Genomic DNA, 22,615 nt, shown 5'->3' with positions numbered 1-22,615 from the left:
AATGCACATACAATGTTGCATCATGTTTCATGAGCCGATACTTTTCCCCTTTAGAATAATGCTTTAGATAACCTTATATTTTTTTTTATAATAAATAGTAATAACTTGGATTAAATGGCTACTAATAATTTAAAAATAAATTTAAATTAAAAAATGCTGCTAAATTTGCCTGCTGACCGCAGGCTGCCCCTAATATTTTTTAATTTTCATGTCTAGTTAAAATTATGTGATTGTTTTAACATTAATATGAAAATTGGTTGAAAGAAATTGTATGAAAGTTTTGAAATTATTTTTGGAAAATTAGGAAAGGGGAGAAAAATCGTCTCTCAGAAATAAACAGTTAACTATTTCTCAAGTCAAAAGAAAAAGAAAAAAAGTGATGGAGGAATTGGTAGCATTAAAAATAATCATTATGATCATTAATCGGCCAGAGCTGATTATCAACAGCCGATTAATCGTTAATCGGTCTATTTGTTTATCGGTGCATCCCTAGTTTCCACGAAAGAAGTCGTTCGTAAGATGGGAATTTGTGACCGATAAGTGCGACTAAGGGCATAAACAGCTCAAATAGAAGTTCTACGAGTTCCGAAATCTGAAGTCAGGCACTGTCTATGATGGAATCAGCACAAGCGACAAAAAAAATCTCTGTTTTTTTTGTGGATGAGGGCCATAAAATGAATCAAAAAGTGCACCAGAAGGACATTTTAGGAGCTGTTGTACATCTGTGGACATAAGAGCTTTTCAGCACAGCAATGTAGACTGGACATTTCAATTTGACTCCACACCAGTTCATACGGCTAAATTGACAAAAGAGGTGCAAGGCGCATTGTTTTTGACAAGTTATCATCTTTAGAGTTGACTCTCTACTCGCTAGACCTCAATCCTACTTATTACACTGTATGGCCTGTTTTAGAGTCAAAGGTCTATCCTAAACTAGACACTAACTAACTAATCTTGAACTCTCTAAACTGAAGATCTACTTCCCAAGTTTAATGTGAACACAAGATCGACTTGTGGGAGGGAGAGGGGGGGGGCATGATACATACACTATAGACTAAAACGGAATTTTTTGCATACAGGGTGGAGACTATGCAAACGCTGACTTCAAATGATAGGTCAACTCTTACAAAACATACTTAAATACTTATTAAATAGTTGTTTTAAATTGCAAAAATAATGTTTTGATAACCAATAAAATAATATTTTCAGACACAAGTATAATATTTCCTTTAAAAATTGACAAAATAGCGACTATAAAAGTTCCAGTAACTAGAAAAAGTTTAGAAATTTTCAAATAACTCTTGAATTAGTCGCTAAGCCGAACTTGGTTTCAGAAATTAATGTTTAATAATTCTACTCAGACAAAAATCAGGACTCAAAATATTGCCACAATCGACTCAAAATGGGCTCGAGATCGACGGGTTGCCTACCGCTGCGTCTAAACCAATTGCTTTATAGGGAATAAGATTGATTAAAGGACTTGTGGGGCCTTTGAATGAAAATTTCAGCACCTCTGTATTACTTCAAAAGGCGGTCAGTTTGAAACCAATTAATTTATTGATTGCTAAAAGATCTTCTCATATTATTATTATTTTAATTTTTTTTTTTGTGTTTTGTTAATTTATTTTTAATAAAGTTACATGGAAAATTGCTTGCCCGGGTTTTTTTTTTTTTTTTTTTTTTTGCCACACCCTGTACATTTGGTTCACACAGTCAGCAGAAACATAGTTCTGCGATTAAAGTTATGCTTGTTTGTTTTATGAAGAAGGAAAATAAATTCTTCATGATATTGGTTAAATTTTTTTGCTAAAAGTATTGAATGTTTTTTGATCTATAAGCAAATTATATTATCATACAACAACTTGCATTATCAAAGTTAGACAGTATTTTAACATACAAGGAGGGGGTGAGGGACGAAATTGCATTAGAATTTAAGTATGACAAATTTCTAATCACTTTTTGCTGAAAATTTCAACTAAAACTTCCTGAAAAGTTGAAAAAATTCATTTTTTCAATTTTTCCGAAGTGGAAATCATTACTGACTCAGTAATAATGTTCAATGGAGATTATTTCTATAAATATAAGCCAGGGGACCTAGGGCTCGAATAAAAAGTTAAATTTTGTGATTTTTGACTCATTTTTATTTTTGCTTCAAACTTTCAATATCTTAACTCCGTATCTGCGTTTGAACATTTTTGCACTTGGAAGTATGCATCTGGGACTAACGGTAGCGAAAATCGAGGTCTTGCAGGTTGAAACGGAACACCCTGTATATATACAGGGGCGTGCACAGAAATTTTGCCCCCCCCCCCATCCCCCACATTATTTGCCCCTACGTCCCAACATATTTTTTACCCCTCATTTTAAAAATCTCGGGCCCCCTTCAGGCTCGGGCCGGGCCAACAGATGTCTCTTCTCCCTCCTGTGCACGCCCCGGTATATATATATATATATATATATATATATATATATGTATATATATATATATATATATATATATATATATATATATATATCCTCGCCTTGCGGCAGATTGTGCTCTTCTAGCGCTTCAACCTCACCGCCTACGACGGCTCGACCAACCCGTCTGCAGCGGATTGGTGCGCACCGCGTCCGGCGGTATACTTCATTGGGCGTCATCCGCCTGCTCGACCAACCCGCCTGCTGCGGACTGGTGCGCACCGCGTCCGGCGGTATACTTCATTGGGCGTCACCCTTTCTTGCGAAATACGGCAGTACATGAAATAGTGAGCCATACATTAATTTCTGGCACGGTGCACCTATACAACCATTTCATTCGCAATCTGCATGGCGCCTCCACTTTACATTAACTCGAATCATTCAATCACTTTCGCTTTAAACAGAAAAAGAAAAAATATAAGCCCCCCCCATCCCTCCCCCAAAAAAAAGAAGCTCTACTTTTGCAGAGGTGACAAAAACGTAATCTTGAAAAAAGAAGTTCCAAGGATAGGATTTGGTCACGTTCCTGCGTATTTTGCTTCTGGCTGTAGAAACGTCCTTAGGAATTTTCGTTTTATTGAATATCTCCGCAAATTAGAGTCGTCGAAAAACGAAAACTGCCTGAACATGATGTCCAAAAAATTACGAATCTATCGATACCTGGTTCAATCGTCAATTCTCTGGCGTTCGGAAGAAGTTAGGGTGACATAAATAGATAGATGCATTGATGCTTTTTAATAGTATAAGTTTTAGATTAGAGGTAAATTTAAATTACTAGTACGAAATGTCAGTGAGAAATAATCAAATCCTGACTAGTGACCAATTTTATGCGAAAGGAAAAATTATTTTCCCAGAAAAGCTGTATCGGATGGCCGTTTCAGTGCGTTCAGGCATCAATTCACCCCTGATACAATTTTCTGTTGCTACCATTTGGTTGATATGGTGTTGTAAACTAGAACAGAACAGAATATTGGTTCTTGATTGCAATGATTTGAGCCAAAATGCCAATTTGGTGCTTTTTCGTTTCGCCGGCGAAAATTTCGCTAAGCAGACATTATTCGCTACAGCACAAAATATACAGAGTAAAATGTCAATAAGCATTGGTTCTAAGATTTCAACGTAAAAGGTTACCCCGGGGATCGGTTGTATTCTTTTTTGGTTACTCCTTGCCTGCGCCAGCGAAATGAAAGAGTACCAGAAGTTGTTATCCGATAGTTATCAAGGTCTAAAAGTGTCCAGTTGATGCCATGGTACAATAAAAGGTGTCTGAGAAATCAATGTCTGATAGTCTGCACGTTACAACTTACAAAAACAATGTTATATAAATATAATAATAATAATCGGGATACTACTTGCAAAGCTATGAAACATATTCAATGGAAATTATTCAAATAACTAATGAAATATTTAAATATGTAAACAAATTTTGAAAGACTTCAATTTCAACACAAGACTAGTACAAATTCTATTGATCGCAGCTAAATTCATCAATCTAAAAGTTTTAGAACAAAATACGTTTTTTAATGTTTGATATCTAATAATTATGCATTTCCAAAACGTGAAATTGGTGTCATTGTCATTTTCTTCGTTTCGAGAGTTTGCGATCTGCAAGTTATCGTTTCATTATCATAAGGCCACTAATCTCATAAGTCTGTTAAGCAAATATTGTATCTATTGTTCCCAATTGCCTCATCAATATTTTGCTTTAAAAATCGAAGAAAGTAAGTGAGTATTCATTAATTTTGATACTTTAAATACATGAAATTTCAGTAAATATATGAATGAAGAAGTTAGGTATTTACTTTATAATTTTTTATTCAAGGTTGAAGATACACCACTTTCAGCTTCCTTTCTAGTTTTACTACAGAATCTAAACCAGCTTGATCCCAGTGATTCAAAAACGTAAGAAACTATTTCGTTTATTATTTATTTAAATGTTTACAGTATTCTTTAAAGTTTCCATCCAGGATCTTGGTGAACCAGCACTTTTCTTTGCACTTATTTAGTCCTGACACACTGCAGAAAAACAATCCTTTAGTTCTTCAACAACTGCGTTCTTACAAACAGTTAACTTTTCGTTCTGGCACTGTTTAGTTTTCCTTAGTATTAAAATAAATGGTAACATTTTGCGGATATTGCAAATTAGCAAAGAAACGAAATTCGATTTCTTTACTATATCTAGAGAAACGTGGGACAAAGTGACCTTAGATCGCTAAGCTTTTTCAAAATGAACAAATGGGAAATTTGTTTTGAAAATTGCAGTGCATAAAAAAGACCATTGTATTTTACAATAAAACCTGCATTGAAACATTATTTTTTATTTTTGGCTGTAAATTTGCGCCTTCAAAAAAAAAAAAAAAAAAAAGTGGAAAATTTTCTTTTTTTTTTTTTCATGGGGCAAAATGAAAAATAAAACATTTTTCTAGTGAAATAATTTCGATTTGATTGTAAACAATAGTTTTGATCAAATGAATCAGTAAATAAAATGTTGAGTAAATGAATCAAAAATAATGTAACAATAAATGAATAATTAAATAAAATATTAATATATGCAGAAAAATTAATGAGTGAGTAAAGGTGTGAATGAATAAGAAAATAAGTGAATGAATGAATAAATAGGTTAATTACTAAATGAAGGAATATAAATGAATTAATCAATAAATGAATATGTAAGTGATTTAGTAAATGATTGAGTGAATACGTGAAATGAGATATTTCACTCAGTGGCGGATCCACGGGGGGGGGGCGATTGGGGCGATCGCCCCCCCCCCCCCCAACAGACTTCGTTTTTTTTTTTTACTATTAGGTTGCATACCAAAATAAATCGTTTTTGTTTGTTTGTTTGAACACTTTCTGAAGAATAATCTAATTTTTTTTCAAATTCAAAATTTATACATTAAATTTTTTTCATTTATGCTCAAAATTTAAATGATAAATGTTAAAAATTGAAAGCGTATTTCCTTCTCAGCGTTTGTTTTATATCTTTCGAAGGTGTAATCATTCCTGCATATTTATAACTGGTGCCATACATACGTTTTATTTTTGCTCCAGGGGGGGGTATTACATATTCCCTTAATTTGCGGTTTTTTAGTTGATTGATATGAAAATACGGGTTTTTTTTTCTCCTTTAGCTATTTGATAAATTTAATTATTTTATATATAAATGTGAGTTGATGAAGTCAGTAGCATTGCTACGGTGGCGCGGATGGGTTTGCCCCAGGTGGCACCCGAAATTGATCTTCAACTTTTTTTGAAAAATTTAAATGCTTCAATTCTAAAAAAAATTCCCCAACATTTCAATTTATATTAAAAATTATTTTGCAGGGCGGGGCTAAGCCGGATGACACCCCCTAGAGTGTGACACTAAAATGAATATGAGAAATTTCGATGTTTCAATTCTGAATTTTATTTCCAACATGAAAAAAAAAAATATTTTTTTTCTATCAAACATATTGGTCGCACTAGAAGGGCATTTGAGGCGGCTGATACTCATATGGAGTGGGGCGGGGGGGGGGCGGAGACACCCAAAACGCATGTAAGAGTTCCTGAAAAATGTAAATACCAACAGAAATTCGCATATGTTTTATAATCTCTCAAATGCATTGGTATCAATACGAGGAAAACGTTTATTTCGGATGATATCCCTCTCGGGGGGGGGGGGACACAATTTCGTTTTGTTTATGAATATTGTATGAACTTCGTTTCTTTCATCGAACATTGAATAAGGTTTTTTTCCCCCTTCGGTTGATGGGGAGGGGTGAGGGGTGATAGCCCAGATTACCACCCCGTTGACATCCAAGTTTGCTACGCCACTGATTAAGTGTAATTTAACAATGCTGTAACAGAATATGGTCTTTTAACAGATCAATTTTTTTTTATAATTGTTAAAAGATCTTTTCTGTCTCTTGTATTTCGCATTTCCTAGTAAAATCTTATTCAAACAAGAGTAAACTACACTTAAAACGTTTTATTTTGATCCTAAATTTATTTTAATACTGGTTAAATAGTGGAAAATTATGTTTTGTATAACGAAAATTAACCGCTTTATTTGCTTCTGGTTCTATCATAAAAGCAATTTTTGTTACAAGATTTATTTCGATATATCTTTATTTAAACTTTTGTTTCGCGTTTTTTACTGCCGCTATTTGTAGTTTTTTCTTCTTCTTTAAACTTAATCTTGTTTAATTGTTTTTATATATCTCGCTATCAGTTTTAATTTCTTCGCTTTACAAATTATTGTTACTATTGCTAATATAATAAAATTATTATCGTTGTTATTACTGTTATTATTTTGACTTATTTGTGAAACTTCAGTCAATACTTTACAATACAAACTTTTACAATACAATAAACGTTAGTTTTCAATAAACAATAGTCAGAACTTTCAGTCATCTCCGCGTCATAGATGTTTTATATTTCAGATAACTTTATGTAAATAGTAAATAAGTCCAACTCAGCAGTTTTTAATCGTTTGCTTTTGTGATTTTTTTCTATTTTATTCAATGCTTTTATAAGATAGAGAGTAAACATGATTTTCCTTTGAATAGAGATGAATAAATAAACTGTGCTTTTTCTTAATCGAATATCTTTTTTTTTTCTCAACCTTCAAGAATATTGTGTAATAATATGTATTTTTACCCAAGTGGTAATAAATTCACCTTATGTTTGACTTATTTCTATTGCTATTATTTTTTCCTTATTATTAGTTTTTTTTTTTTTTTTTTTTTTAATTTCCTATTTTCTCCTACTTCATTTTCATTCTTTTTTCTTCGAAAAAAAGAATTACACCGGAGTCTGAGAAAGCACGGCAATCGTCCGAGAAGAATCCTTCCTACTCAATACCTTTAAGTAATCGGAACCATATGTTTTTTTCGACCCATGTGTTTACTCCAAGGGAACAACGCGGGTACCGCTTTATACCGTTTCGAAAGCCGCTTTTCCCCCAAAAATCAAGACAAAGACAATTTCGAGGAAAGGAGCTCTTTACCGGTTTTCGTGTCAATTGTCGTCTTGTTCTTATCAGTGGTTTGGACTAACTATCATTTTTTGCGGGAGGAACACTAACACATATCCTACACGTAGTACTTTATTGAAACGTTTGCTAGTAAAGAGTTGTCATTCGAACTCTCCAGTTTTCCTGGCTTAGATTCGAGGATATTTTCAACTTTAGCGCTTTTGTTATTATTAAATATGGATTCTGGAGATGATGGCTGCGATGGCGGTGACCGTGCTGGTGCTCAGAAATGACGTAGAGGAACTCTGATTTCGTACTTTGCAAAAAAGCCACGAAACAATGCTAAGGAAAAGGAATCTGTTACATGCTCAGATGCTACGACATCAAATGTTGCTACCAGCCGGCAACAGGCAACAGCTGATGGTTGCAGTTTTTTGTCAACTACTGGAACTGGGGTACAAGCAACTACATCTTTATGTAACAATGCTGGTATTGACGGTAACTGTACAGATATTGGCTTAATCAACGAAAGTATACTCAACGATTTTCAAAAACATGAACTGTTGACTAACCATTGGAAACCTCCTATCAAATTTCAGTTTCCATATTCAGAGCACAAAAAGAATGGTCGGGTAGAGAACAGGTATGCAAGTGCAAAGTATCTCGAACAATACGACTGGCTGGTATTTTCTCCTTCACAAAAGGGCTATTTTTGTAAGGCCTGTGCCCTCTTTGCTGTTTGTGGAGGATTTATGAAAACTGTTCCCTTATCTAAACTCGTGAAGAAACCTCTGAAGAGTTTCGCAAAATTGACAGGAAAGGATGGAGACCTCACAGTCCATGCCTGCAATATCTACCATAAGGAAGCGTTGGAGGTCGCTGCTAATTTTTTACAGACGTATGAGAACCCTGCATCTGAGATAGTGAATCAACTGCTGACGCACAGACAGGAGCAAATGGACCAGAACAAGAAAGCTTTGGTATTAATAGCGGAAAGAGTTCTTTTGTGCGGCCGCCAGAATATCGCTTTTCGTGGTCATCGTGACGACGGGGTGCTAGTGCAAGAGCCTGTGATAGAAAATGAAGGATATTTTAGGGCGTTACTCCGGTTCCGAGTTTCGACAGGCGATGAAAATTTGGAGCGACACTTGCGCACATCTTCTTCCCACAATTCCTACATCAGTAAAACTACCCAAAATGAACTGATCGAATGTTGTGGCAAAGAAATTCAGAGGACAATTTCTTGAACGAGTGAAGAAATCAATATACTACAGTATCATTTTTGACGAAACAACGGATGTTAGTCGTTCATCCCAGTTGTCCCTTGTGCTCCGGTACACATTCAAAGAAATTGACAACGTGGAGGTGCGGGAGGACTTTTTTTCCTTTGTGAATTAATATGAATCAATGGAAAAAAGTGATGAACAGAGCGAACTTCGACTGACTGGAGAGGAATTGGGAAAGCAGGTGGTGAAGCTGCTGAAGGAGAATGAATGGCCTTCCACTAGAAAACTGCATTGGTATATCAACAGACACCTGTAGCGTTATGGTATCCGAACAACGCGGTGCAGTAAAACAAATTCAGAAGACAGCATCAACCGCTGTTCACAGCCCATGATACAATCACAAACTAAACCTTTCTCTTTCTAAATCAAGTTCCGTTGCTTCAATTAGGAATGCGATTGGTGTAATTAAACAAGTTGCGTCATTTTTTAACGGCTCAGCGAAGCGGACCGAAGTCATTCGGCGGAAATTAGGGAGCCAGCTTATGTCACTCGTAGAAACAAGATGGGCTGAGCGGCACGACAGTGTCATGAAGTTTCGCGAGGACTTTGCTGGAATTGTAGATGCGTTGGAAGAAATATCAAATTGGCAGGACTTAAGTACTTCCACAAAAGCGAAAACGCTAACCCTGTTGCTGTGCAATACAGAATTCATTGTTTCTTTGCTCAGCTTATCAAAAGTATTAAGCGTAACGGTTGCGCTAAGCCGGTACCTCTAACAAGAAGATTTAGACATAGCAACTGCTACTGGAGCCGTGGAGGATGTTATGGAGGTGTTGACCAAGCTCCGGGAAAATGCTGATGAAGAGTTTAGCAGTATTTTTCAAAAGGTAATAGAAATTTGTGAGACCATAGGTCTAGAAGTAAAAATACCGCGCATTACAGTCAAGCAAACGCAGCGAGGGAATGTTCCGGCTGAGAACGCAGAGATGTATTATCGGCGAAACGTATTCCTGCCTTTACTTGACTGTATTTGTCAAGACATACAGTCTCGCTTCAGTGCCGCAAATTTGGAAGCCTTGGAGCTGAAATATCTTCTCCCAAAGCACCTAATAAAGAAGGATGTTAAATCAAGTACCATTAATAATCTGAGTAGTCGATACTGGAAGTTGGCTAAAGCCAGCAGTGAGCACGAGATGAGAAGAGTTCTGGCTGCCGAAGTCACTCTCTGGCAAGCTAAGTTGCGAAGGATGGCCAGAAATGAAAGCAGAATACCAACAGTAGCTGAAGCTTTTGATGAGTGCGACAACAGTGTTTTTCCGATGATTAAATTCCTGTATCAACTTCTGTTGGCACTACCAATAAGTGTCGCAAGTGCTGAGCGTAGTTTTTCGGCCCTGAAACGCCTTAAGACTTGGCTAAGAAATTCTATGTCTCAAGAAAGATTAGTGGGCTTGGCACTTCTCCATGTTCACCAGGACATTGAGCTGAAGGCTGTAAATGTCGTGGAAAGATTTATGAGAACGAAGAATCGTAGACTGCAAATAGGAGAATAGAGACACAGTTTATTTTCCCATCTCAAGAGCAGCATCCAATCCCTGCCTTCCACACAATTTTCATATTTCTCCAAATTGTTGGAAATTATGTCTTTAGCTATTAAGGGTATTTATTTTGCAAACCAGTTTTAAAAAGTAATTCTGATATTGTATTTAAAATTTCTTTTATTTGCCGTTTTTAAACATTTAATGCCTCTCATTCTGAAAAAAGGCAATTTCTTTGCATCCGATATGGGAATAGGATTTTTTTGTTTTGTTTACTGCATTTTATAAAGAGACATATTTTTTTGATTATTAAAACTAATTTAAACATTTTAAAACGAAGCTGCGTGCCTTTTGAGAGTGTCAAATATCATTAAATGCTGAAATGCTGACTTAATTTTATTTTTGTATCAATTGTTTTAAATTTTGTAGTTTATATACATAACATTTCCAGCTAATATCTTACTTCTGCATAAATAAGTAAATGAAATATTAGACTAAGAGAAAACTAAAAATTAGTTGTGAGCGTTTTGATTTTACCTTAAAAAATAAATCCATTACTGCTTTAAAGTGTAAATGAAGTATGTATCTTTTGTATATTAATTGTAAATTTTTTATTTATTCATTTACTGTGTTTTTTATTTTGATGTTTTTATTTTCAAAACTGAAATATCTTCGAATGCGCTATGCAATCGAACTTTTCTCAGCTTTCTATTTCGTATGTTATAAAAGGTAAACAAAAGCAAACATTATTTTTATTTTTGTTTAAATCATGAATTGAAATATTTTGAACGAAATTCTAGGCTCAAATGATAGAAGTTAAATGCTGTATTACTATTTTAATTTTTTTTTCAAAACTGTTTTAATTTTTGAAATATATACGTATTATTTTTACTTTTCAATTCTGTGTTTATAAGTACGTGAAATCTCAGAATCAACTAATATTGTATAGATTAAGAAATTTGCATTTTCTAACATTTAAATTATTTTCTATATTCAGTCATAAATTGAATTTTCATTAATTTCAAAATATTTCCTTTTCGACAGAAAACTCTCTTTGCAGAATTTGATATTTGAAATTAAAGTAAATATTTTTTTCAATCTTTAAAACATAAAAATTTCTGAATAAATATTGAATAAAACAAATTCTATTAGTGAACTTTGGTAGTTGCTTGTTTTCATTTTTTCTGCAATCATTAGACATTATTTTTATTCAAAAATGTATTACCGAGGAGATTCATAGAAATGCCTCATAAATCCATGTCATATCGATCTCTGAAAATCCCACGTTACATTAGAATGGTATTTTTTTTCATTCCATAATAGGATGAGAGAAAATATATAAAAAATGGCGATATAAGGGAATGTATTTCCTTTATTTGTAAGACTCAATTTAAAAGCTCATGAATGATCTTCGCAATGAAATAGCTTTTGTGCGTCCGATACTTTTGAGCGCATGTGAGAACGGATGGGATGGAATCATAGGCGGCTCGTGGGGGCAACTGCCCCTCCTTTTCAAAAACAAAGGGGCACTGCCCCTCCGTTTTTCTAACTTCAAAATTATAGATCGACTGGAAAATGCTGGTGCTGATCGATTCACGTGTTTAAAGAAAGAAGAATTGACTTAATAAGGGTACTTTAAATGTTTGTCACGTTTTTTGATGAAGATTAAATTGGAGCTTTGAATCGAAAGAAGGAAGTCTACTGTTGATATTTGTCTCGAGATTTCAGGTCGTGTGCCTAGGTTTTTTTTTTTTTTTTTTTTTTTTTGAGACGATCATTTAACCAACAACAAAAATACCATAGCCCAATTTTATAAAATTTAAAATAAAATAATAAATAAATAAATAAATATATGCTGCCCACATCCCCCCTCCCGTGACTTCTCTGACACCCTCCCCCCCCCCCCAAATTTTTTGTGGACCAATCGCCCATGGATAAAATGGCCCCCCCCCCCCAAAAAAAAACAGGCCTCTGGATCCGCCACTGATTTCACTTCCCCCATCCACTTTGCCCCGCATGTACTTAACTAATTGTATAAAATATTTGAAACACAAATAAGATTAATATTAAATATATAAATACCGCGGCGAATATTAAAAGGTCTCAATTAATATTTAAAACGTTAATAACAGGAACTTTATCATTTTATAATAACAAAAATAGTTTTTGACTTACAACAAAATATTACAATATGAGTGTCAGTTTTTGAAAATTGCCTGTATTATCAAATACTTTAAGCTTCGGCTGTATTTTTTACTGACTGGAATAGACTGCATGTGCTACTACATAGTTAAAACTATTACCAGATAGGTGGCACTAAAAGCAGAGTAAATATTTCACCATTTCACTTTGCTCCACATTCCCCTAAAAGGAATCATAAAGCGAAAAGAAGTATTTTCTTTCGATTTTTAGTTTTTCAAAGTAACTTAAATTCAATGTTAGAATTCTCGTAAAACGGACTTACTTTATTCCTAACGTTTATACACCATGACAAACAGAAATTAAGCAAGACAATATTTATTGTTTAACAGATTTTTAGCATTTTTCCTTGATAGAATTTTTTAATAAATTTTGGCATAAGGTATCATTTTGTATTGTTTGTTTTGTTAATCTCCAATTTTTACTATTTAAACTGTCTTTTGATCCACCCCGTTGCTTTTTCCGGATAACTTTTCATCCGAAAGCTCACACTTCGCTCCTTGTAGCCCCGAAAGACGTGTCTGCAATAATCTACAAATTTTGTGATAATACGTGCTGATAATGTAACTATAGAATTCGTAAGTCATATAAATAATTTTAAATATTTTGTGCCTGGAAAATATCGTGTGAATGCCGGTAATGATTTAGAATCCAAAAATTTATTTCTGAACTAAGTTACAGAACTATGTGTACGTTTAACTCAATAAAATACTAAACAAGATATACCAGCCCATATTCATATTTATTATTGAGGCAGTGAGAAGCAAAAGGATGTAAGTGCCAAAATTTAAAAAATGGAGATAACCAGTGCAAGTATGTAGTACGAGAATCTCCCCTCTGTTTTGGGGCAAGAGATGGTACTAGTAACCCTGGTAGGTGTTGATATACAGCATGATTTAGAAAAAAAATTCAATGAAAGCCACCTAGAATCTGAACTTTATAAACGCACTTTTCACAAAACTTTATAAATTACACTTACACCCCTTTGCTTCTCACTGACTCAATTCAAAGAATACTATTTTGTTAAAACTCTTATGAATACATTTAATTCATTACTTCAAAATCATTCATTTACAAAAAGTATAAAAGGTTTGACATTAATTTTATGACCACATAGATTGCGCCTACAGCATGTTTTCTCTTTATAACTTATTTAATCAAAAACTTGGTTATTTTGAAAAGTGAAATGATAAACTAAATTTTATATTACGCAGGGATTACGTGTGGAGTACCTTAGAAGAAATGACAGAACAAGCTCTTAATGGAGCTGATTCTGTGCTCCGTAGTTGGATGACTGCTGAATGTCAGCGTGGCAATTTAAGGACTCGCGCTACGCAGACTGTTATACAGATGTCTCAATTATTCCGGGTGGAAAAAATTGCAAATGTTCCTAAAAACTTTACAAGTGATGAAACAGATACAGACAGTTTAAAATCTTTCTGCTCGAGGGATTCTGGAATGCCAGTTTCGAGGACACAATCTTTCGCAAGTAGTGGCCCTCGATCTCCAAATAACACTTTAACTAAACAAGACTCTGTTCATCCAGAAATGTCTGAAAACCCAGAAGAAATATTGGAAAATGATGAAAATGAAGGTCAAGCAAAGTCGAATGGGTTTTTCAGGTCGTTTAGATTTTCGTACTCATTTTCAAGAAACTCGGTGAAGAACCATGATAATGCCTCCTCAGCTGATAAACAAACTATCTCTTCATCAAACGATATCATAGAAAATTCGCAACATTTTTACTCAGAGTGTCCTCTTCAAGAAAATGGTGAAGTGGTTGAGGAAAATAATAAAGCCAAAAAGTCCTTATCTCTATCATTTTTTAACCGTTCTAGGAAATATTCATTAGTGAAACCTGCTCCTAAAGTAACAGTGCAGCCACCCTCTCCAGATTTAAGAAAAAATTTTAAACAGTATCTTAATCCTGCCTCTGCTAGAGAGGGCATGACAAGTACTGACCTAAAACGATCTCGTAAGCAATTACAGAACTCAACAGAGAGAATTCATAACAGTGATAATTCCTCCATATCTTCCAGTGAAAAAATTGAAGCTACACTTTCAGAGACCAACAGTCCTTCATTAGTGTTCCATGAAATATCTTGTGATAAAGACCGATTATCACGCCAAACTCAGAGATCGGTCTCTACATCTGAAGTAATCAGTGAAGAACCGAAAATTCAAATTCATCTGTCAAAATCGACATCAGATTTAACTCAGACAGTACCTCCTCCTCCACCACCGCCTCCTCCCCCGTCTTCTCTGCTTGCAAATCTTCAATTCCGTCAGAAAACACCAAATGCTTCTGGTTCCCAAATCAGAGGGAATCGGGCATCGTGGTCTGGAGGTTCCTTTGATAAAGAATTTGAAGACCTTGATAAGAAAACAACGTATAATACTCTCCCCCGACCAAAATCCAAAATGAAGACGTTCAATTGGGCGAAAATCCCCAGTGGACACGTAAGTGGTAAGTTTGATTTTTCTTTTCAATTAGTTAATCTAAATGTTAGTAATGACAGTAATAAATAATTCTTTAGAGCAAACAGTATACTCAACCACCCTGCAAAACAAACACGGGATGAATTACGTTTTTCTTCCGTAATATTTGAAATTAAAATTGTTTTACTAATTAAGTACAGTGAGCAGGTACTAAATAAGAACAAGGTCAAGTACTTTGCGACATTTTTCAGTTTTTTTCCTTTAAACCAGATAAAAACGATTCAATCTCAGATATGTTTACGACTATGAGTATCTACATTCTTCTGGTATGTAATAACGTATAAACACAAATTAAATATGAATTTACGATCCAGTTAGAAGTAATAGTAGTTGTTACTGAGTCTTTCCGCAAGGTGGGGTGACTTTGTGACTGGTTATTGTCTATTACAACTAATGGGAAAAGAACACACTTGGCGCGTACACCACAAAACTTCATTTTGACATCAAGAACAAGTTAAAAATATATATGTGAAGTACCACCTCTTTTAAACTTCACATTTAATTTAGAGTTTAAAAAAATGTAAAATCAAATTTTAAATGCCAGGCTTCGATAACAAAATACTTACAGTTTCAGTGATCGCAGTTTAATTACTTAACGATTAACCTAACCTTTTAAATCTATAGTACTAAGCATTTGAAGAAAAAATATGTTGCTTTTCTTTGGGGGGGGGGGGGGGTCGATTTATGAAGTACGAAAACTCTCACTTCATAAATCATGGAATCAGGCTTTGAAGGCCATTTCCAACTTTCTTCGTTCGCTTCATTACAGTGACCATAAACCAGCAACCTGTTTCTTGATGAAAGTTAACCACAAAAACGAACAAATTATCTTCCTAAATGATGACAACATAATTTAAAACTGAAAATTCTGCTGTTACATCTTTAGTTGTATGTTATAACAGTTTTAAGTTGGAAATGTTTCTTGATTTGAATTGTTTGTTCCTTCAAAAAACCCATTCTTATAATAATTGGATAACTGTTCACATAAAAATTGCAAATCACTAACTTTAACACAATTTTATCGGTCACAAAGTCCTCAGATCAGTCTTTGAAACTTTGGTGATATCTGTACAAGGTTAAAATAAAATAATATAATTAAGTATTAAAACATTAAATAATTTAAGATAAATATGGTTATTAATGTAATTCCCTGTTGAAATGCCAGTAAGTAACTTGAGTGTTGTACATCACAAAGTTGGTAGGTTTTCTCTTCAGATAAAAAAATACTATGTTTTGACTAAAGCACTGTATTAGTCATGAGTTTTTCTAGAAGTACAAGTAATGACCAAATATATAACAGCACTTACGATACAGCCGACACAATTGTTTCTAACGCTGTAGCAAGGGGGGGGGGGGCACAGAAGTGGCGCAATATGTAAATTAATCGAAAAGTTCAAGTGTTGTGTACGGTATTGTTAAACATTGTTTCGTGAATTCAAGTAACAATACTAACGAAACTGGCATAAAACTGTTTAGATCAATTTTCCATCCTAAAAAATACAAACCCATCATTTCGACGTTTTCCCGGGGGGATCAAAGGGGTGTATAGTCAATGCAAATAAAATAAACAAAACCACTAACACTTATATGCAAATACATTAATTTTTCAAAGTCAGATGGGGGGGGGGGGCAATTGCCCCCTCCATGCCCCCCCCCTAAATGACGAGCTGGTAAATGTAAATATATTTTTTCTTTATGAATGTAATGTAAAGTAAAGGCAAAAAAAAAAAAAAGAAGTTTTTACAGAAATTATCATATTTATTATTCACCTAAGCTGCAAAACCTTAGTTTTATGACCATTTTACTCCATCTTACCCAAAATAAAATTATATTGGACGTAAAGAACGAACAATCCACCAATTCCAAAATACAAAGCATAAAAATTAAAAAGAACAAAGTTTTATTGCACAAAACTTGCAGATTACCACAGGCACGTGTTTCAGCGGAACAAAGAACCCCTTTTTCCGTGCAAAAAAGTGAACTTATGGATGAAAGGATATTCGACCCCAAACCCAAAAGCAACGAGGCAGAAAGCAAACAGCTAAAAAGTAAAAATAGTGGATTCACCGAACACTAATAAGAAAATAATAAACCAATAAAGATCCAATTTAAACTTCATTCAATTTCAATATCAAACGCTTAAACATAAAATCCAATGTTAAAGAAAGTGCCCCCCATAAAACAAAGGTACTTTCTTTACTCAGTGTTAAAGAAAGTACTATGAAACATTAATATTAGTCAGGGGTGCCCCCTTATGGGCGAGGGAGGGTGTTTTGAGGGGTATTTTTCCTTTTTAGGGGGGCTCTTCCTTTGGGGGAGTACCCTCCTCCCTAACTATTTCCCCTGCATTAATAATTCGTAGTCATATCGCAATTTTTGAATAAAGACTCCTCTAAAGCAAACAGGAAATTCATTTAGTATCATAGTTCTAGTGTTATTTTGATCTTCATATATACAACATCACAGTAGATACTCTGTTTCTTGTTTGGTATTGATCTATAACGGGGCCTGGTAAAGAGAAATGTGATTTTTTTCACGAGTTACGTGACACGTATTGTGAAATAAAAAATAGTTAGGAAAATCATTGACATTTAAATGGCTCTAACTAGATTAACGCACAAATATATCCTGTAGAGGAACAAAGATCAGTTTTTTGTGCCAATCGTATAAAATGTTATGCGTATTAAGAATTTTTCTTTTTTTAACCGACTTCAAAAAGGACGTTCTCAATTCGTCAGAATCTTTTTATGTATGTCCCCTGTAAACTCAAACACGTATAGACCAATTTGGAATTTTTTTTTCTTTTTTTTTTTTTCTCGTTTGAAAAGGTATATGCTTCCTAGGTGATCCCATAGTCATCAAATCAGTATCTGAAGCTGGAATCCTTGAATAATCAAGAAAACTCTTCAAATTCTATGGGCAAGTCAAAGCGATTTAGGTTGTTTTTTTAGTGACGCGTGAATTGTTTTTGGAAAGCATACTTTAATAAAGTCAAACTGAAGATGAAGACAATTTTCCTTGTAAATAATTGCGCACTTGAAAAAGCATTTCTTCACAGTCTTCGGAAGTCTCCGAGACGCTGTGCTCTTTTTCTTTCTCTATTTTGTTCATCTTAGCTGTTTTCAGACTCCTGTGCTTTCTCACTCGAGATGTACGTAAAGAGTGAACCACGTACTCTACCCTACGTACTTATTTTATATTTACACCACTAAAAAGCAAAAAATAAATTATTTTCAAATAAAAAAAGAACCGACTTCAAAAAACAAAAAGGAACTGAAAAGTAAAAAATAATGGATCATACTTACATACAAATTTTTTACACAAACGTATAAATCAAATTTATTTTAAAATTCCTGTACAAAAATCAACTAAACTAAACACCCAATTATGAATTAAACAGTGATTTTTATTACCGTACGATGAATTATTTTAATACCTAACTAATTATATACGATCTCTTAATTTTTAATAACATTTTGAAGTCAAGACCTCCTAACGTAACTGAGTAGGTTTAAATTTAAAGACCGATTTCGCGTTTAGTTAAATTAGGGTTCAACTCTAGTGGGTTGTCAGTTACGTTAGGTACTAGTTTATAGGAGGCCCCGTTCTTACTGTGTCTTACTTCTAAACGTGCCCTGAGGCTTTTTTCACTCTGAACTGTCTCAAGAAATTTAGTATTTTCAGGCTATTTAGTTTTGAAAATCACCATTCAATTTTTTATTGAGTTACAAATTCGTATCTTATAGTTTACAATCATGTAGTGCTATAGCTTACAATCATGTAGTCTTCATGCCCGTTCAGCTCTAACTTTATACACTATTTCAGTCAGTTCAATAAATTTGCCTTTTTTTTACGATAGTAAGACATTATGTTCAAAACACTAACAGAACCATGTTAGGTGTCAAAATAAATATGCGCAAACGTGCCCCGTGTCCGGGGCAAGTTTACGCAACCGACTTGGACTCAAAAACAATTTTTTAAACGGTTAAAAACAAACTGAGCAACACCCGAATCTACAAATTTTGACTCCATTAACTGCTTCATAAAACCGCAATGTCTAAAATTTCCTAAGTTAAAACATAAAATGTAGAATATTCATTGAAAAAAATCCGCCTACCCCGGTCTACCCTACTTATTACGCACTTTATGCTCAATGAAGGTAGCAATTTTTCAGCCGAACTTCGTACTGCAAAAAACGGGCTGCAAGGAGGCTTTGAGACGGTAGAACATTATGGCCTTTAACTTTGAGTGCTAGGTTTCTATAATAATGAATTACGTACTGAAGAAAAAGGCTATGGAAAAACTTTCGACTCACTGCTGTATTTGAAACTTGTGAGTGCTTTTTTTAATAACAGGTACATAAATTTGTGTAAAACAGAACTTTTATTTAGTGCATTCCATTTGGAGCGAAATAAATCAAGAATCCAAAACAATGGAAGTGAATTTTGAAGAAGTGGAAAAATTATTTTGTCAAGAAGAAACTGCGATAAAAGCTCCTAAAGTTGAAAGAAGACAGAGAGTAAGCGAAGTAAGTGCTGATCCATTGTATTTAGCGGTATGTCTGTGGATACGTATTACATTTTATGCGTGAGCATATATGTTCACATGCGTGTGTTTGTGTATAAATATCAATATTTTTTTTAATACATAGTATATATATATATATATTCATCACTGAACATTTAATTCGAAAAATAAAATAAATATGATTTTAACGCAAATCGTTTTGTAAGCTAGATCTTAAAAACACAACATATTTTAATTTTTATGAAATGGAATTTATTAATTTTATGAGATAACGAGTAAAGTCAACAAAAAACATTTGTTTCATAAATTTTTTCTTTTCCATGAAACAAAACTCTAAGAATAAATTGAGGCTAAGTAAATTTTTCGAATTTTTTTGGTTCAAGTGCATTATTTTAGTGCTTTTTTTTTGATGAATATCTTTGAATTTCGGTTTGAACGCTTACTAATTTTCAACTGTTCAGAAACATCTTAAAAGTGATAAGAGCCAAAACTTTTTCTGCACACATTTTTTAGTCAAAAGGACTTTTCCCATTAAATTCTCTTTTTAAAACAAATGCGCCTATTTTATCAGGAGTAATTCAAAATTTAATTCCCGAAAAACCCACTATTCAGTTTTGAACTGCTCAAGGTTAAATAGAAAAGCTTGAAACAGAAAACTGAAGAATAAACTATTAGATCAGAAAAAAAACCAACCGACATACATTTCTCTATCTCGTAAGCCTGATTTTATTTTTAACACAATGTAAGCATAATTTGCATTTTACTTACTTTATTTTCAGCGATGTAATTTTAGCGTTATATATATATATATATATATATATATATATATATATATATATATATATAACTCTTCTAATTATAGATATCTTTGTTGGACAGCAAAAGGAGCTTAAGTATATGCGTTTTCCTGAAGCAATTCAAAGGAGGTTTGGAAGAAGTTGTGGAATTTGTACGACAATGTGAACACAAAAAAATTGGCGCAGAAAAATTGAGAACTTTGCTGCATTTGTTGCCTGAACCTAATGAAGTAGGAATGTTTACTGTATTAACCAAAAATATAGTTGACTGATCACTGAGCATAACGTTTGTTTTTATAAAGTTCTTGCATATTTTAGTTACATAGGATTTTGATGAATTCCAGTAGCCGTTTTCCACTTGCTCTGTTTTTCGGTTTGTTTAGCAATTCGTATTTTTTTTATTCGCAACTATTTAATTGAAAATGAACGTAAAACACTGCATTTTGTTCCTCCTTTTCAACAGATTTTTTTATAAATATTTTTGTTGAGTCGCAATGCGCTAAAACTTTCACTTTATTTTTGGCTACGGCAATTTTTGTCCTTCGGTTAAAACGTAATTCAAAACGAACTTTTATTATATTATGAGCTACATTAATATTAATCTGGCAAATATAATTATAATATATAAAAAAAATATGTTTTCAAAATATAAGAAACCGTAAGAAAAAATAAATACCTTTTCGCTGAAAAAAAAGTAAACAACGTTAAAATGCAAATTCGGAAAAAAAGAAAACAAAAAACATGCATATTTATCCATAAGCTCTCATCTTTTCTTTGAAAAAGGAATACCTTGCAACCGCGAAACACATGTCTTCATTTCTATTTTGAAATTTGTTTGAAGCTTAGGCCTGCAGGGGCGGCAAATAGGGGGGTCAAGAGGGGGCGGTCGCACCCCCAAATGTTTTGAATTGAATGATAGAAAATGGGTGAATTCAATTTATGTAAGTCGGAAATCAATATTCATTAAAAAAATCTCGCTGGTTCTCAGTAACTATTTGATGAAACCCGACACATTCCCAGACTAGAAAAAGTGTTTTTCGTTATCTGGATGACGACTTAGAAATTCATTTAGTATTTTCCGGCCTTTTCAGAACATAGAAAGCTGATAGAAAATAATGGTTTATTTTAACTAAAGAAGACATTTCCTTATATAGGCTAAATATTTCATCATTCTGTGCCAGTGTAACGATGCTTTGTCCAATATGAGAGGCTCGTGCAAAGTGGTGTGGCTGCAAGGTTTTCACAAGAAAATTCCTTGATGTTTTACATTCACTTTTACTCATTTTCTAAGTGTACATTTATTTAATGAGCGTTCATCGCTTTCTTCTGCTAGAAACACGTTTCAGCAGCTCAATGCATTATATGCTTTCATGGAAACTTCTTAAAATTGAATGTGATTATTGAATAAAAAAACATATAATACAGTCGGATCCCGCTACAAGGCGATCCGACTTACGCGAAATGGCTATAACGCGAGTTTTTCATGAGTAATTAATTTTTTATTGCAAACGTAAATTGCTCGCCTGCAACGTGAAATTTTTTGGAAAGGAGCGGCGGAGCATTAGAATGGGCTTCGGTGACACTAAATATTGGTTTCATGAATAGACATTCATCCCTTTAGCATCACTGAGAGCGGAAGTACCCACACCGTACTAGTCTGAACACCTCTTATACAAATAACTACTTCACATTATCTATTTATTTTTTTCATTCTAAATGTGAAAGTTAGCGAAATATAATGATACCTAAGAGCTCTGTTTCATCTAAAATTGGTGCAGATCGAAAGAAAAAGAGAAAGTTTCTGACAAATAAATTAAAGCTAAAGCTTCTCGAAAAGCTGAAGCTTAACTAAAAAATGCGTTGAAGGGTAGCACAGCAATTAGTTAATAAGTGAATCTTCCATACGTACAATTAAAAGTCAAGGAAAGGAAATCCATAAAAGTTCACCGAGTAATAGTATGCAAGCAAAATACAAAAATTATGACAATGGAAGCTGCTCTTTATTGTAAATTAAAGAAACCAGGAAGAGGGATATTGCCATAGATGGAAACGTTATAAAAAAGAATTAGTGAAGCAACTGTATTTAAAAATATATTAGAATAACGGTTTGATTACGCAGCATAAATCATCATTTTAACTTTTTTAAAGTTACAAATATCATTACTGGATCTACTGTAACTGGATCTACAGGGCATTAGTTTTTCTTATTACTACATACTGTACTGGTTTATTTTATGTCTTTCTTTCTCATTAATCATTGATTATGTGCATCATAGCAATGTTTTATGTTGAATAAAGCGGGTTTTTTTTAATACAAATAAAAATTCAGTTTTTTACGTAAGAAACTAATGTATAACTAAGAAACGGTTTTTAACTGTTTGTGGTGGTGTTTACAAGTGTCGAAAATGATTGGTT

General features: G+C 33.7%; 1 protein-coding gene across 4 annotated transcripts in view; it reads left to right on the top strand.

The window, feature by feature from the left end:
• The window catches only part of LOC129219375 (inverted formin-2-like), a 140,081-nt gene that overhangs the window by 83,923 nt on the left and 33,543 nt on the right, over positions 1-22,615 (top strand). For 3 of the 4 annotated variants that reach the window (XR_008580405.1, XR_008580407.1, XM_054853749.1), the window contains 4 exons: positions 4,283-4,362; positions 13,592-14,844; positions 19,268-19,404; positions 20,266-20,430. Coding sequence is in view for 1 of the 4 variants with exons in the window: in XM_054853749.1 (XP_054709724.1) it covers positions 4,283-4,362; positions 13,592-14,844; positions 19,268-19,404; positions 20,266-20,430 (1,635 nt within the window). In the remaining 3 variants the exon portion in view is untranslated. The remainder of the gene's footprint in view (positions 1-4,282; positions 4,363-13,591; positions 14,845-19,267; positions 19,405-20,265; positions 20,431-22,615) is intronic. The other variant, XR_008580406.1, reaches the window with a different exon arrangement.

The sequence above is a fragment of the Uloborus diversus genome, chromosome 3 (genome assembly GCF_026930045.1).
Source record: "Uloborus diversus isolate 005 chromosome 3, Udiv.v.3.1, whole genome shotgun sequence".
In the NCBI taxonomy this organism is placed as follows: domain Eukaryota; kingdom Metazoa; phylum Arthropoda; class Arachnida; order Araneae; family Uloboridae; genus Uloborus; species Uloborus diversus.
This window is presented reverse-complemented; position numbering and strand designations above follow the sequence as displayed.